This window comes from Mobula birostris, chromosome 25, assembly GCF_030028105.1.
Source record: "Mobula birostris isolate sMobBir1 chromosome 25, sMobBir1.hap1, whole genome shotgun sequence".
Lineage (NCBI taxonomy): Eukaryota > Metazoa > Chordata > Chondrichthyes > Myliobatiformes > Myliobatidae > Mobula > Mobula birostris.
In genome coordinates this window covers 8,714,548-8,730,456 of record NC_092394.1, presented here as the reverse complement: position 1 = coordinate 8,730,456, position 15,909 = coordinate 8,714,548, and the positions used below count along the sequence as shown (strand labels likewise).

The window sequence follows — 15,909 nt, the reverse complement described above, 5'->3', positions numbered from 1 at the left end:
GGTGTAACCATTCCTGACAGATCTCCCTAGACTAATGCTTTCATTTCTTGCTCTCAAACTGTAAGCTGCACATTCCCTATTCACTTTGGAATAGTGAAAACATAACCACCTTCAACAAATTGTTTTAAACTCCTCACTATACTTTTGACTCCAGTGGGAAGATTTTCGGAGCATCTATCACCAAGATTAAGATTGTATACCTGTTGGGTGATGGTCCCACTTGTTTTTCTCGTCACTAAAATGATGACCATCTGTCAACTTTTCCTGTTCTGGCCCACCCACCCCTCTCCTCAAAAATTCCTCCATGCTAGCTATTATTTGCAGTTTCCCTCTGTTCCACTTTGTGTCTGCTCTTGCCTATTCCGCAAAGAGAAACCTTGTGTTGGATTTCTCTTACCTCAGATTCTTGAATCAGTTGTGAATTCCCTGATATTATAGTTACGGTATTGAATTTGCCCTAATCCAAATAGCGTATACATACAGGGTACTGTGACAGCTGTACTATTTTCCCCATTACCTGCTTTCTGCTAATCTCACAATTGGCACTGCCTGAGCCCCATGTTATTCTTCTGTTCTGACTCATCTTCCATCTCTCAAAAGTTTGCCCTGAATTCAAAGCTCTACTGTCCACCTGAATTGTCCTTAACGTGAAACAAAAATATTCAGCATTTCAAGCAGCATCTGTAGAAAACCATGCTTTGAGATCCAGAACCATTCTTCTTTAATTGGCCATTGCCCGTGAGCTTTTAGCAATGACATCTCTTCCACTTTGTACAATATCTGAGGCTCTATCTTGTGGCCTTCTGATTTCTCATGTATGAGCTCCTGCTTTAGCACCACCATCTGAAAACTCATCAGGTTCCACCTGTATGCTGATGGTATGCAATCCCACCCCTCACATCCTACAGCTCTAAACTTATTCCTCAACCTCCACTGAGTGCTCCAAGATTTCTTATTTAAACACTGGGAAACTAATGCCTCTGCTGAAGCCTTGGTGCCTGTCTGGCCAGGCTAAATCAAAATCTGCAATCATGCTGTCTTGTTAACCATGATCTGGGACTTTATAACTACCTTTCAGTAATTATAACCCATTTTTGATGAGGTTGAAAGCCTCATCCATGTCTCTGATAGTTCCCTCCTAGTCTGGCCAGGCACAAGTATGAATTCATGTTCAACCTTGCTGTCTTGTAACTCGGCGACTTCCACAGCAGTCTCCCCATTATTCAGTGACTGAGTGAAGCCCAGTGATGTCAATGCTTTTAAAATTCCTGTCCATGTGTTTGATCCTTACTGCACATTTTCTTCACAATTTACTTCCTCCCAAAGAATTCTTCCTTCATCTTTCACCTTTGGTGAATCCTGACCTCTTTTACATAAGAACATAAGAAATAGGAGCAGGAGTAGGCCATCCAGCCCATCGAGCCTGCCCCACCATTCAATAAGATCATGGCTGATCTGTCCATAAACTCAGCTCCATCTACCTGCCTTTTCCCCATAACCCTTAATTCCCTTACTATGTAAAAACTTATCTAACTGTATCTTAAATACACTTAGTGAGGAAGCCTCAACTGCTTCCCTGGGCAGAGAATTCCACAGATTCGCCACTCTCTGGGAGAAAAAGTTTCTCCTCATCTCCGTCCTAAATCTCTCCTGAATCTTGAGGCAATGTCCCTAGTTCTAGTCTCACCTAGCAATGGAAACGGCTTTCCTACTTCTATCTTATCTATCCCTTTCAAAATTTTGTGTATTTCAATAAGATCCTCTCATTCTTCTGAACTCCAGAGAGTACAGTCCCAGGTGACTCAATCTCTCCTCATAGGTTAACCCCTTCATCCCTGGAATCAACCTGGTGAACCTCCTCTCTGCACTGCCTCCAAAGCCTGTATATCCCCCCTCAAGTATTTTTCTTTTGCTCACCACAGTACTGGGGTGCCCTGAACATGATCCACATACCCGAAATCCTCCATTAAACTGCCTCTCGAAATCTACCCCCTGTCCCAACAGTGCTTCCATAGGATGTAATATGCTATAAAATAGTCTGAGATTGTGAAAGGTGATGTCAGAAACAGTGGGAAGGATTGCTCCCAATGGGCCAAATGGCTGTATCCTTTTAAACTGAAAATAAGTTTGCCTTCCTTTTTGGCTTAGTGTCAATTTTTGTCTGAATAGATTCCTGTGGAGAGCCTAAGGACGATCCACTATATAAATGCAAATCGTTTTACAGTCTATTGTTTGGAAAGCACATTTGGCATTAATGTAGGCAAATGTGAAAGTTAATTTGCACAGTGTCATGCCACCTCTGAAGAAACTTGGTTCTTGCTGAGATCCAGTGCTGCAGATGCTACACACAGAAAAGTACTTGCCCAAAAAAGCTGTTATGTGTGTGTATGTAAACTTGGGTATTGTTATTTATTATATATTGAGGACTGATTCAGTGTACATTAGTTTGAGACCCTGGATTCAGCTCTTTTTGGTGTTAAATTTACGGGGAAGTGCTTGGATGTTTTGCAGAGGGCGAATGGAATTGGAAGTTGAATTATATATGATGGTGATGACGTCAACTCAGGCCTGAGAGGCCAGCATCAGGCATTTTCATGCCTTACAAGGTGCGAAACGAAAGACTGTGTGGCACGCCACTCCTTGCACAGACACTTCTCAGTATTTTTCTTTATTTTACGAAGTCGAGTTGCGATCTCAACATTCAATCCGGCACGGATGGAAAGCGTACTCGGGAACGGCCCGACTGGATTCGAACCCGGGAACCTCCGTTCCGGAGTCCGGCGCTGATGTCACTGCGCCACCAGCCGACAAATTATATAGTGGCACCAAATTACAGGGCTGTGGGCTCAGTCAGTTCAACAGGGCAGGAAGTAGAGTGGGTTATTTAACCTAACCACTGAGTTATTTCTGGTCTCTCTCTCTCTCTCCCCACAGATCATGAGGACTTTGTCAGTGGAAAATATTTTGTATCCAAGTTGCAGTGGAAGCATGGAAAAGAATGGGAACCTGCTGAAAATGTTTCCATCCTTAATAGCAGGTTAAGGGAAATAAACTATAACATCCCTTGTGAAAATAATGTTTGCCTATCATTCATACACTACTGCACCAGCCATGTGCTGATACAGCAAACTCCCAATAAACATTGCACTGATTTTGTTTTCTTCAATGGGTCAGAATTAATTACACTCACCAGTACCTGGTTGTATATTTTTTTAAAAAACCTGTAAACCATCTCATCAGCACAGCAAAGCTATGACTGTAATGGTCTCTACATTGGGACTCTGGCACATTTGCAGCCTGCAGTTTCTGTGTAGCTGCCCTGTCTACTGTTCTTTTCAAACCATCCTTCTGCAGCAGTTGAGACATCTTTCCAAGCAGTTGACTTGCTGTCCTTCATAACTTTAGTTCTTCTGCATTTTATTGTTGGAGTTATGGTAGGTCATTTCCTCCTCAAGCTGTCCACCGCTCCCAGAACAATTAGAATAAACATGTGAATGGGCCCTGGCGTGTTCTTATTTGCCCCTGGTTGACATAAGCTGAACATTAACGATTATTCGTGTAGGGGCTTGGCCTTCCCTGGCAGGTTGAGATGGGGGATTGGTGGGGGGTGAACAGGGGATTGGTTGCACTTGTGAGCAATGGCTGAACTTGTGAATTCACTGAGTAGGTTATTGGCGTCGTTGCTTGATCTAGGCCACTCGTGTTTTACTACTGATGACTTTGAGATTGTAAAGTGACCTGTTATAATTAGACTGACGGACTACAGTAGATATTATTGGTTAGTATAAATTGAGTTTATATTTTGTGTTTGCTGTGTAGCTCAGACCATTAGATTCATGATTAGAAGCATGTGCAGTATTATACCTGTACAGACACAACGGACACTGAATTGAGTGGTGATTGAGGAAAGTAATCCAACTGATCTCTGCAAGTCGAGCCTTTGTGCTTTTTGACTTTAATGGTGTATTTTATCAAAGTGACATTGTACTCGGTTGTTTTGCCATTTATGATCTAAATGGCAAATTTAAATACTGCCCTGTCAACCCCACTGATGTTGACTTGACTGGGCAGCTTTCTTGTCCTCAATGCAGAAATCATAGATTTGTTGTACTACTGCGTGGTGGTGCTGTGTATGTATTTTCTGTGCAGAATTTCTCCTCCGCCTGGTACCTCTTCAGGTGTCTCTAGTATTTCCATCACTTGCATCTCTTGTGTGCAATGAAGCCCTATAGCGACTAGCCTGCTGGTTAGCAATGTTACAAGTAAGCTGGAGTCCTTGACAATGAAACAGAGTATACCGTATCAAAGTTCTACAGTTGTCCTGTTTGTATGGTCTGTTTTATACTTGATTGTTTCAGTTCAGGATCATTTCTGGCACAAACGCTCAAGCAAAAGTTCCAACAAGATTCCTTGATGTTAATTTATTTCCAAATCATTTTATTTATTCATTCAGCTTCTGCTCTGAAGCAGCTATTCTGATACCCACTAGTAAACCCTTCTCTACCAAATGGTTTCTGTACAGAAGGTACAATCACTTTGTGTTTTTTCTTTGTAGCTGTGCCCTACTGGTGTCAAACAGTGCTTTCTTCCGGGAACTCCTCAGATAGGAATTGATTAGCAAAGCTGTAAGAGCTGGTGCCTTTATCTAGAGAAATCTCTTGCCTGGGTTTTGCTTGCTAATCAGCTTGATGCTCCCACCCCAAAAGCCTTTGTGTAAAACAGCACTTATCAATCTGTCATTATAATCTGTTCTCCAAGAGATGGGCAAATCTGTGGGTTCTATTAACTTATAGTTTACAATATCTCTGCCCTAGACCACTCTTTAATTATACTCTGATATATCAGGCATGTGTTCATTATTTGGTGCTGATATTAGAAATAGGTTTTTCCAGAATTTTCCATTAGGTTGGTCAAAAATACTTGAATCTTTGGGGGACTCTTTACTTCTCTGCTCACTAGTATGGTATGTTATTATTTTGGTTTTCAATGTTTGTGAGCCTTTCTTTGAAAGGTAATTGGTGATCATTTCGCTCTGGCAGCATGACCTTAACTGTAGTTCAGCAGCCTTGTCCTCATTTCTGCGTAGCCTGCAACTGTGACATGCTTTGCAATGCATTGAATGTTGGCTAACATTGCTTTACAGAGCACATTTAGGGTTTGTGAATTTCTTCAACACTCCTTTGAGAATGCTGTGCCATTGAGAGAGTTTGGAAATCTAGCAACAAGTCTACTAAGTCACTGCTGGCAGTCTGTCTGTGTACTAGGTGTCGTACTGAGTGGATCGTCCTTGTGGCGCCAAGTGCCCTGGGCCCAGTTCCTGCAAAGCATGTCAACATCCTGTCTAACTGTGATGTACCTTATACTGTGAGAAAGTTGTGCTTTATCTGTAATGTGTATCTAGTGTTGCATTTTAAATACTGTATCCATTGTGTTTACATGATAACATTTCTGCACTTTTTTGTTAATAAAACTTGTGTTGCAAACTATTGGTATATTTTCTGTTTCTTCGACGGGGTGGATATAACTGGGTATAGTTTCTAATGAGCCAAGCAAAATTTTAACGCAGAAGTGTTAATGGTTTCAAAGAAAATTTTATTTGTGTGATGCTTTGTCACTAGAGAACTTCTGAAAGTGGGTCCTGGGGTGGGTCATTTTGTGTGTTGAACTTTGCCCAGAAAATCAGCAAAGCGCAATAGAGTGAGAGAAGAATTGGTAAGGAGAATGCTGCCTAATGTGGTACTGACACTTTGCTGTTTTGAATAGCTGACAGTGACAGTCAACTTTTATCTGCCTTCTAGAAGTTTTGAGTATTCACTAACCCCTTGTTCTGCCTGATGCTCTGCACACCAATAAAGTTGACTTTGAAGTGTCTGCGAAGTTTTAATGCTTGATTTTTCCCTTTGCCTTTCCTTAAACTCAGTGCAGTCTCATGCCTTTCTTTGCATAAATTGCCTATTTTACCACACACCTTTTTCTTTCATTCCCTTCTCACTAATTAAGGAAGTGTGTTCACTTACTGTGGTCTCACCTTTACAGTTGCCACGTTGCTCGTTTGCTAATTTTCACCCTGGGTTTCTATTCTGATAGTGAGGAGTATCCTACATTCTCAAAGTTAGAAGGCATGTTCAAGGAACACCTCACCATAATTTAAATTGTGCCACTTTGAGAAGCGGTCATAAAATTCTTGCTCAGAGAATTGTCAACACAGCTTGTATTTTGATATTGCAGTAGTGATAGTGGCATTCAACATCTGTGAACGCATAAAATTACATGGTTAGTTTTTTTGGTGGTGTAAAGAGTGGAGTTGTTTGTAAAGGTGTCGTGGCATCATGGGCAGTGTAGGCATGATAGGGCGAAGGCTTGTTCCTGTGCTGTGCTCAAAAGTCATAGTTGTGTAGCACAGAGGCAGTTTAACTTGTCCATACTGAGCAAGATGCCTACATGAGCTAGTCACACGTACCTGTATTTGGTGCTGCTAGTTCATTCCATGTACCCACCAGCTGTGGCTGTGTATGTTGGGGGGGGGGGGGGGGGGAGGGTAGTCAGTTTATCCTTGGATCACTTTTAAATCTTTCCATTCACTTTAAACCTATGCCCTCTAGTTTTTAAACTCCCCTAACCTGGTAAGATGACTGTCCCTTCAGAGATTCTAAACCTCTTGAGTTCCCCCCTTAGCCTTCTGCACTCCAGGCAAAATGGTCCCAGCATATGCAGTTCCTCCTTTTATAATTGAAGCTCTAAATGTCCTGGCAACTTCTGTGAATCTTTTTCACCACCATCTCCCCCTTTTACCTGCCCGGCACTCCCACCACCTCTTAGTTTCATCACAACCTTCCCGTAAGAGGGTGTGACCTGAGCATTCCTACTATTCCAAGTTCTAAGTTTGATACATGATGCCAGGTCAGTGGTGGAACAATGTAGGGTAGGTGTTTGGTGCCCAGCCACAGCACTTCATCGAGCTGTGAGACGTTCCCTGCCCCACTAAGAAGCTGCGCCTGACCAACCCAAACCTTGGAGCTAATCCTTATCCTGAAGTTTACAGACCTGACTTCCCGACTTCCCTTCCTTACCACAAGGGTCCCTCAAACATCTGTAAGATGAAGCATGGCTCTGGCTTTCCGTTAGCTTATACTGGTGGAGGATAGAGGGGAGAATTCCCTGGTGGGTTTAATTACTGCTGTGAGATCCAGCTCAGGGGTCTCACTTTAATATTGAGTCATCAGAAGTTTTGAGAGGAGGGGATTTCAATCACATTCACTACCTGAGTAGAAAAAGCAGCAGCGGGTCACTAAACAAAAAAAGATCTTTGACCAGCAACCGATCGGTGTTTGGGATTGATTAGCAAGAGCAAGTTAAAGGAAGGCGAGGCAAGCGCGGTGGCAGTCATCTGAGAGGGCAGTCAGGGTAGTGAGGCTTTAGCTCTTCAAGGCTTCAGTCAGAAAAACAAAGGAAAGAAAAGCTCAAGGTTAAGTCCCCCCCTCCCCTTCATTATATCTGCTCAGCTGGGCAGTTGAGCTATCAGGCAGGATAGCTGAATGCTACTCTTACAGGATGTGGGAAGGCAGGGAGACCTCCAGTGTCCCTGATGACTACAACTGTGAGAAGTGCACCCAGCTGCAGCTTCTAACAATCCATGTTAAGGATGAACCCCAGATCATGTGGGGGAGGCTGAGGCAGTGATAGCTAGGAAATACAGAGAGGTAGTTACACCCAAGGTGCAGGACACAGGAGACTGGGTGAGAGTCAGGAAGGAGAAGGAAGTTAAGGAACCAGTGCAGAGTACCCCTGTGGCCATTCCCTTCAAAAGGAATATCACTTTGGATACTGTTGGGGGTGGAGGTGTGTGGTTTGCTTTGACCTAACAGGAAAGTCACAGTGGTAGAGCCTCTGGCACTGAGTCTGTCCCTGCGACTCAGAACGGAAGTGGGGGGGGGGGGGAGAAGAGGCATGCTATGGTGATAGACTCAGAGGGCTGGAAATTGAGGAAGAGCCAGAATAAGAAGGGGGGTGGGGGTGGAAGCAGGCAATAGGTGAAGCCATGTGAGGGGAAAAGTGGAGGGGAAGGGCTGAAGAGGGAGGAATCTGATGGGACAGAACAGTGGGCCATGGGCAAAAGGAAAGGAGGAGGAGAACCATGGGGCACTGAGAAGAGAAGTGGTGAGAGAAATCAAAATGAGGAATGGAAGAAGTTTTTTGGGGGCATATTTGCCCCAAAGCTGACACAATCTTACTTTTGTGTGTGTGTGTGTAACGAACTTGTAGGATGTAAAAGCTAATTTACAGAAACTTTTAAGTAAATCAGAGCTGGTCTCCCTGGGGCTATCCTGTGTTCTGATAGAGTTAACTCAAGTTCGGGCTTCTGTGCTTAGGACGGTGCCAATGCATTTTTCATTTCACTGGAGGAAGCAGCTAGAATTGTCAGTAAATGGAACTTGCCTGTATAAGATATAGGAGCAGAATTAGGCCATTTGGCCCATTGAGTCTGCTCCGCCATTTCATCATGGCTGATCCAATTTTCCTCTCAATGTCAATCTCCTGCCTTCTCCCCATATCCCTTCATGCCCAGACTAATCAAGAACCTATCAACTTCTGTCTCAAATATACCCTATGATCTGGCTCTGTTGCCACCTACGGCAATGAATTCCATAGATTCACCACCCTCTAGTTAAAGAAATTCCTCCTTATCTCTGTTCTAAATGGATGCCCCTATGTTCTGAGGCTGTCCCCTCTGGTCCTAGACTCCCCCACTATAGGAAACATCCTCTCCACATCCACTTTATCAAGATGGAACTTCCCAGTAGCCCAACATCTTAATTCTAATTTCCATTCCCATTCTAACATGCCAGTTCATGGCCACAATGAGGCTACCCACAGCGTGGAGGAGCACAATCTTATATTCCACCTGGGTAGCCTCCAACCTGATGGCATGAATATCGATTTCTCCTTCCATTTAAAAACAATTTCCTGTCTCCTCCCCACTTCTTTTCCCACTCTCCTCTTACTTCTTCTCACTTGCCTATAACCTCCCCCTGGATCTCCCCTTCCTTCCCTTTCTCCTATGTTCCACTCTCCTCTCTTATCGGATTCCTTCCTCTCCAGTCCTTTACCTTTTCCACTCACCTGGCTTCACCTGTCACCTTCAATAGATCATTCAATAGGTTTCAATGAAATCCCCGTCATTCTTCTAAATTCCAGTGAATACAGGCCCAGGGCCATCAATCGCTCCTCATACAATAAGTCTTTTAATCCTGAAATCATTCTCATGAACTTCCTCTGGACTCTCTCAAATGTCAGTGCATTCTTTCCTAGGTAAGGGGACCAAAGCTGCTCAGAATACTCCAGGTGAGGCCACAAAGTCCCAGCATTACATCCTTGCTTTTATATTCTAGTCTTAAAATGAATATTGCATTTGCCTTCCTCACCACCAAGTTAACCTTTAGGAAATTCTGCATGTGGACTTCCAAGTCCCTTTGTACCTCAGATTTTAGAATTTCCTCTCCATTTAGAAAATGGTCTATGCTTTTATTCCTTCTACCAAAGTGCATGACCATTCACTCCCTGACACTGTATTCCATCTGTCACTTCTTTGTTCAGTCTCCCAACCTGTCTAAATCCTTCTACAGCTGTCTGCTTCCTCAACACTGCCTACGCCTCCACCTATCTTAGTATCATTCAGAAACCTGGCCACAAAGCCATCAACTCCATCGTCCAAATTATTGACATACACTGACACCTGTAGAACACCACTAGTCACCGGAAGCCAATCAGACATGGCTCCCTTTATTCCCACTCTTTTTTTCCTGCTAATCAGCTAACACTCTCTTAGTGCTAGTATCTTTCCTGTAACACCATAGATTCTTATCTTGCTAGGCAGCCTCATTTGCGGCATCTTGTCAAAGGCCTTCTGAAAATCCAAATTCACAACATCCACCAATTCTCCTTTGTTTTTCCTGCTTGTTATTTCCTCAAATAATTCCAGCAGATTTGTCAGGCAAGATTTTCCCTTGCTGACTTAGGCCTGTTCTATCGTGTGCCTCCAACTACCCTGGACCACATCCTTAACATTCTGGTTCCCTTCTCACCAGCCCATTATTTCCCTTTGGTTGCCCTCCTCCTTCCCTTTCTTCCATGGTCCACTGCCCTCCCCTATCAAATTCCTCCTTTTTCAGCCCTTTATCTCTTCCCTATCCCCTCCCAGCTTCTTTCTTCTTCTCCTTGCCCCACCTGCTCACCCTTCCCCCTTACCTGGTCTCGCCTATCACCTGCCAGCTTGTACTCCTTCCCTTCCCACCTCCTTGTTCCAGCTTCTTTTCAAGTCAGAGAAAAGTACAGCATGGAAACAGGCCCTTTGGCCCATCTAGTCCATGCTGAACGATTTAAGCAGCTTAGTCCCATTGACCTGCACTGGACCATACTCCAGCCATCCATGTACCTATCCAAACTTCTCTTAAATGTTGAAATTGAACTTGCACGTACCACTTGCACTGGCAGCTCATTCCACACTCCCGTGACTCTCTGAGAGAAGCTTCCCTCCCTGTTCTTTTTCACCTTTCACCCTTAACCCCATGACCTCCAGTTGTAGTCCCAGCCAATCTCAGTAAGAAAAGCCTGCTTTTCTTTATCCTATCTATACCCCATATAATTTTGTATACCTCTATCAAACATTCCCTTAATCTTCTACGTTCCAGGGAATAAAGTCCAAACCTATTCAATCTTTCTTTATAAGGTTTTGGCCTTTATCAGTTGTGGGATTGAGTTTAGGAGCCAAGAGGTAATGTTACAGCTATATAGGACCCTGGTCAGACCCTATTTGGAGTACTGTGCTCAGTTCTGGTCACCTCGCTACAGGAAGGATGTGAAAACCATAGAAAGGGTGCAGAGGAGATTTACAAGGATGCTGCCTGGATTGGGGAGCATGCCTTACGAGAATAGGTTGAGTGAACTCAGCCTTCTTTTCCTTGGAGCAATGAAGGATGAGAGGTGACCTGATAGAGGTATAGAAGGTGATGAGAGGCATTGATCGTGTGGATGGTCAGAGGCTTTTTCCCAGGGCTGAGATGGATAGCACGAGAGGGCACAGTTTTAAGGTGCTTGGAAGTAGGTACAGAGGAGATGTCAGGGGTAAGTTTTTTACTCAGAGTGGTGAGTCCGTGGAATGAGCTGCCGGCGACGGTGGTGGAGGCCGATACCATAGAGTCTTTTAAGAGACTCCTGGATAGGTACATGGAGCTTAGAAAAACAGAGGGCTATGGGTAACCCTAAGTAATTTCTGAAGTAAGGACATGTTCGGCATAGCTTTGTGGGCCGAAGGGACTGTATTGTGCTGTAGGTTTTCTATGTTCTATAACTCAGCTCCTCCAGTCCTGGCAACATCCTTGTAAATTTTCTCTGTACCCTTTCAACCTTATTCACATCTTTCCTTTAGGTACAGTAGGTGACCAAAACAGCACACAATACTCCCAAATTAGGCCTCACCAATGTCTTATACAGCCCCAACATAACATCCCATCTCCTGTACCCAATACTTTGTTTTATGAAGGCCAACGTGCCAAAAACTTTCTTTACCGTAAGACCATAAGAGATAGGAGCAGAATTAGGCCATTTAGCCCAATAAGTCTGTTCCGCCATTTCATCATGGCTGATCCATTTTCCCTCTCAGCCCCAGTCTCGTGCTTTCTCCCTGTATTCCTTTGCGCCCTGATTAAAGAATCTATCAACCTCTGCTGTAAATATACACAATGATTTGGCCTTAACAGCTGCCTGTGGCGATGAATTCCAGATTCACGATTCACCATCCTCTGGCTAAAAACTTTGCTGCTCATCTCTGCTCTAAAAGGACACCCCTCTACCTACTCACCCTTCTTTTCCATTCCTGTTTATTCCACTCCATAGATACAGTGTGACTTGTTAAATTCCTCCAGCTCATGTGTGTGTTCCTCCAGAAGCTAGCTATTTTTCAGGATTGCAAAAATGACTAGAAAAAGATCCACCTTTATTTCTTACTATCCTAACCTAGAGCAAAATGGTGAAATGATACAAAGGCAGGGTCTTTCTTTCCTAGTAACATGGATTTGAGTCTTCGGGATTTAGAACAGCACAATGGACTGGTGCATGTTAATACACATTCCTACTGACACTTTTTCTTCTCAGTAAAGGTCAAGCTGAAGGAAATTGGCACAATCTAGCCTCCTCCTTCCTACTCATAGCAAAGCAGCATGACAGCAGTGTCAGAGAGCTGCTTTGAGACCAAGTTTGCACTGATTACGAGAATAAAGTAAAAGAAGACAACTTTTTAATCAAAGCACTGCCAGATCAGGCATATGGCATCCGAGCAAGTCTGCTGCTTGGTTGAGCCTGTCTATGGCATGGATCTGGCCTCATGGAGTGAAAATTATTTAAGAGGAAATCATGACATCATCATGCTTTTCTTTTCAATTTAGGAATATGTTACATTATGAGGCCTTTACTGGCCTGAACAGGCTGTGCTGCCCAAATACACCCGTGACCAATTAACCTACTAACCCTGTATCTTCGGAATGTGGGAGGAAACAGGAGCACCCGGAGGAAACCCACACGGTCATGGGAGAGTGTACAGACATTGGTGGAAATCAAATATTACCAGTGCTGTAAAGCATCGTGCTAACCGTGCTGCTCTCTTTTTTTTTCCTACAAAAATAAAATCAGCCAAATCATAAAATGTTATTGATGTTAGTTTTTTTTCTCTGGCAGGAGTGTGATCCAGAATGCAATATTGCCAACAAAATGGGATGTATTCATGTTTTAAATAGCCTCAATTGGTCACATTGATTTGCTCTTGCTCTCACTTTCTGATCAAATCTCCTGACCTGTCATGTTATTTAATATTTTATTGTTGAGCAGTCTTTCTTGTGTCCATGACTTCTGTGGCAAGAATGTGATTAAAAGGGGCGGGTATTGGGGCTGATTAGTAAAAAGGAAAACTTTTGGTGTTGAGAGTCTAGTTCATTTATACACTGGCAACTCTTCCATGTTGCAGATGAAGTACTGAAATATGATTTGGAGGAGGCGTGATGGAGTGGGTTTCTCAGCAATAAAGCCATGGAAATTCCAGTGTTTTGAAATAAATAAAAGGCAGATGAAAGAATTTCACGTGACAAATCTATCAGAATTCATGTTGGGACCTGTTGTGTGTTACCTGTTCCCTTATCCACTCCCCATTTCCCATCAATTGTCTGTTATATGGAAATTGCAGACTTTCAAAATAATTACTTCCAAGGAATTGATACCAACTTTTTGAAAACCTATTGCTGCAGTCTGGAACTGTGTGAGTCACCTCACAGATGACTCACAGATATTCAAAGCAGAAGAGCAATTGAATGTCATTATATATAATTTAATGGGTAGAAATTGCGTAGCATCCATCTATCTGACAGTTAAGATTTGAGGTATCTGTGCACGGGACCCAGCAGTTCCATTTTAAATCAAAAGCATTATCCATAATCATTGCCTTTTTATTTTCCTCTTGTATATTTTTATACCTTAAATGTGAGTGTTTTAGCCAGCCAGCTGATGCACAGAACACAGGCCCTTTGGCTGATAATGTACAGTCCCTTTAATTTACCCCAAGATTTATCTAACCCTTCCCCCCCCCCATATAGCCCTCCACTTTTTCTTTCATCCATGAGCCTATCTAAGACCCTCTTAAATGTCCTGAATGTATCCTGTCTCTACTACCACTCCCGGCAGTGCATCCGTATCCCTCTCTGTGTTTAAAAATAAACCTACCTCTGACATCCCTGCCATGTTTGAAGGTCCCTCCCAACATCAAGTTATGCCATTTCTACTGTGGGAGAAAGGTGTCTGCTTGTCCTCAGTCAACACCTTTTATTATCTTGTACACCTCAATCGAGTCAGCTCTCCTCCTCCTTGCCAGAGAAAAGCTCCAGCCCACTCAACCTATCCTAGTAGGACATGCTTCTTAATCCAGGCAGCACTCTGGTAAATCTCCTCCGCACTCTGTCTAAAGCTTCCACGTCCTCCCTTTAATGATGCAGTCCTGAACTTCCCAGGGATTGTTGTTTTGAAGCTTGGGTCTTCAGGAACTGGCACATTCAAGCTGCTTACCTGATGCTATGTGCCCGTGCAAGTTCTGTATTACGCCTGTGCATGCATACTTATGCATTATGACAATAAACTTGACTTTGAATCCTGAAAGGCTTTCAGATTATGCCTTTTAAGGTCACGGACTAAAATAGGATTTAATGAAAATATTTTAATAACAAGGATTTAACATATTGTGCGGTTGACCAGGGTGCATCAATCAAACTGGGAAGGGTTTGGAGCAGCACACAAAATGCCAGAGGAATTCAGCAGGCCAGGCAGCATCTATGGAAATGAATAAACAGTCGATGTTTCGGGCAAAGACTCTTCATCAGGACTGGAAAGGAAGGGGGGAGAAACCAGGAATTTGTGTGTGTTACTCTGGACTTTCCAGCGACTGCAGAATCTCGTCTTTTTGAAATGGTTTCTTAGAATGCCTTTTCGAGGGAACCATTTAAAGGAGTGGTAAAATCATTTTCAGTTGTTTTGATAAAACAATATCTGGTCGCCATTCTTTAATATCCTCAAATGGAAAGAGACAAAGATGTGGTTCGTGTTTTTATAGCACCCTCTGTGTACTAGTCCAAGGAAGATTTTTACATTTGTGTTATGCAAGTAGATTTTAGCAGAATCGTGAAGTCTAAACTAAGAAGTGCAATTTCCTAATTGTGCTCTGACAGAGATTTTTGTTTCCATTCACTAGATAATGTTCCATATTTACTAAATATCCTATAATTCTACCAGTTTGTTGATGCCAAAGACTCCATAGCACTGGCGAACATATCTAATTCAATCCTGGCAGTGGCTCCATCCATATACAGTCTTATAATGGTGATGGTGCCAGCATTTTATGCTTGAGATGCCAGCCAGCTAAAATAGTTTCCACACCTCCTGGAAAGAAATCCATTGGACATCGGAGCAGAATTAGGCTATTTGGCCCACCGTGTCTGCTCCACCATTCCATCATGGCTAGTTTATTATCCCTCTCAACCCATTCTCCTGCCTTCTTCCTGTAATCTTTGATGCCCCCTACTAATCAAGAACCTATCAAACTCCACTTTAAATACACTTAGCCTCTGTGACAATGAATTCCACAGATTCACCGCCCTCTGGCTGCAGCATTTCCTCGTCATCTCTGTTCTAAAGGGACACCTTTCCATTCTGACCTGTGTCCTCTGGTCCTAGACTCCCCCATTACTGGAAACATCTTCGCGACATCCACTCTATCTAGGTCTTTCAATATTTGATAGGTTTCATGAGCTCCTCCCTCGTTCTTCTGAACTCCAGTGCATACCATGTGTTATCAGCTGGAGAGGCCTGGCAAGGAGATACCCCCTCCCCTTTTTCCTTCTCCCTGGGCCTCCTGTCCCATGATCCTCTCATATCCCTTTTGCCAATCAACTGTCCAGCTCTTGGCTCCATCCCTCCCCCTCCTGTCTTCTCCTATCATTTCAGATCTCACCCTCCCCCTCCCACTTTCAAATCTTGTACTAGCTCTTCTTTCAGTTAGTCCTGACGAAGGGTCTCGGCCCGAAACGTCGACTGTACCTCTTCCTAGAGATGCTGCCTGGCCTGCTGCGTTCACCAGCAACTTTGATGTGTATCACTTGAAATTCCAGCATCTGCAGATTTCCTCGTGTAAGGAGATACTGGAGATTGATTTTAATATTTTCTTGAGAAAAGCTGTTTATTGCCCTTCAGGTGATAGTTGATTTTTCATAACTTTCTCAAACTGCGGTGAAGATATTTCTAAAAGGTGGCGGGTAGGGAGTTCCAAGTTTCTACCCATTCAATTACTGACCCAGGAAGAGTAAGGGAGTGACGGATAGT

At 43.3% G+C, this 15,909-nt stretch overlaps 1 protein-coding gene across 9 annotated transcripts in view; it reads left to right on the top strand.

The window, feature by feature from the left end:
* trim37 (tripartite motif containing 37) overlaps positions 1-12,674 on the top strand; it is a 102,954-nt gene extending 90,280 nt beyond the window's left edge. For 4 of the 9 annotated variants that reach the window (XM_072242801.1, XM_072242803.1, XM_072242802.1 and 1 more), the window contains one exon: positions 2,935-5,699. In XM_072242801.1, the coding sequence (XP_072098902.1) occupies positions 2,935-3,227 (293 nt within the window). In that variant the 3' untranslated portion in view covers positions 3,228-5,699. Of the gene's footprint in view, positions 1-2,511; positions 2,607-2,934; positions 5,700-12,440 lie in introns of those variants that run through there. The other 5 variants (XR_011883104.1, XR_011883103.1, XM_072242805.1 and 2 more) reach the window with 3 other exon arrangements.
* Positions 12,675-15,909: the final 3,235 nt, after the last annotated feature.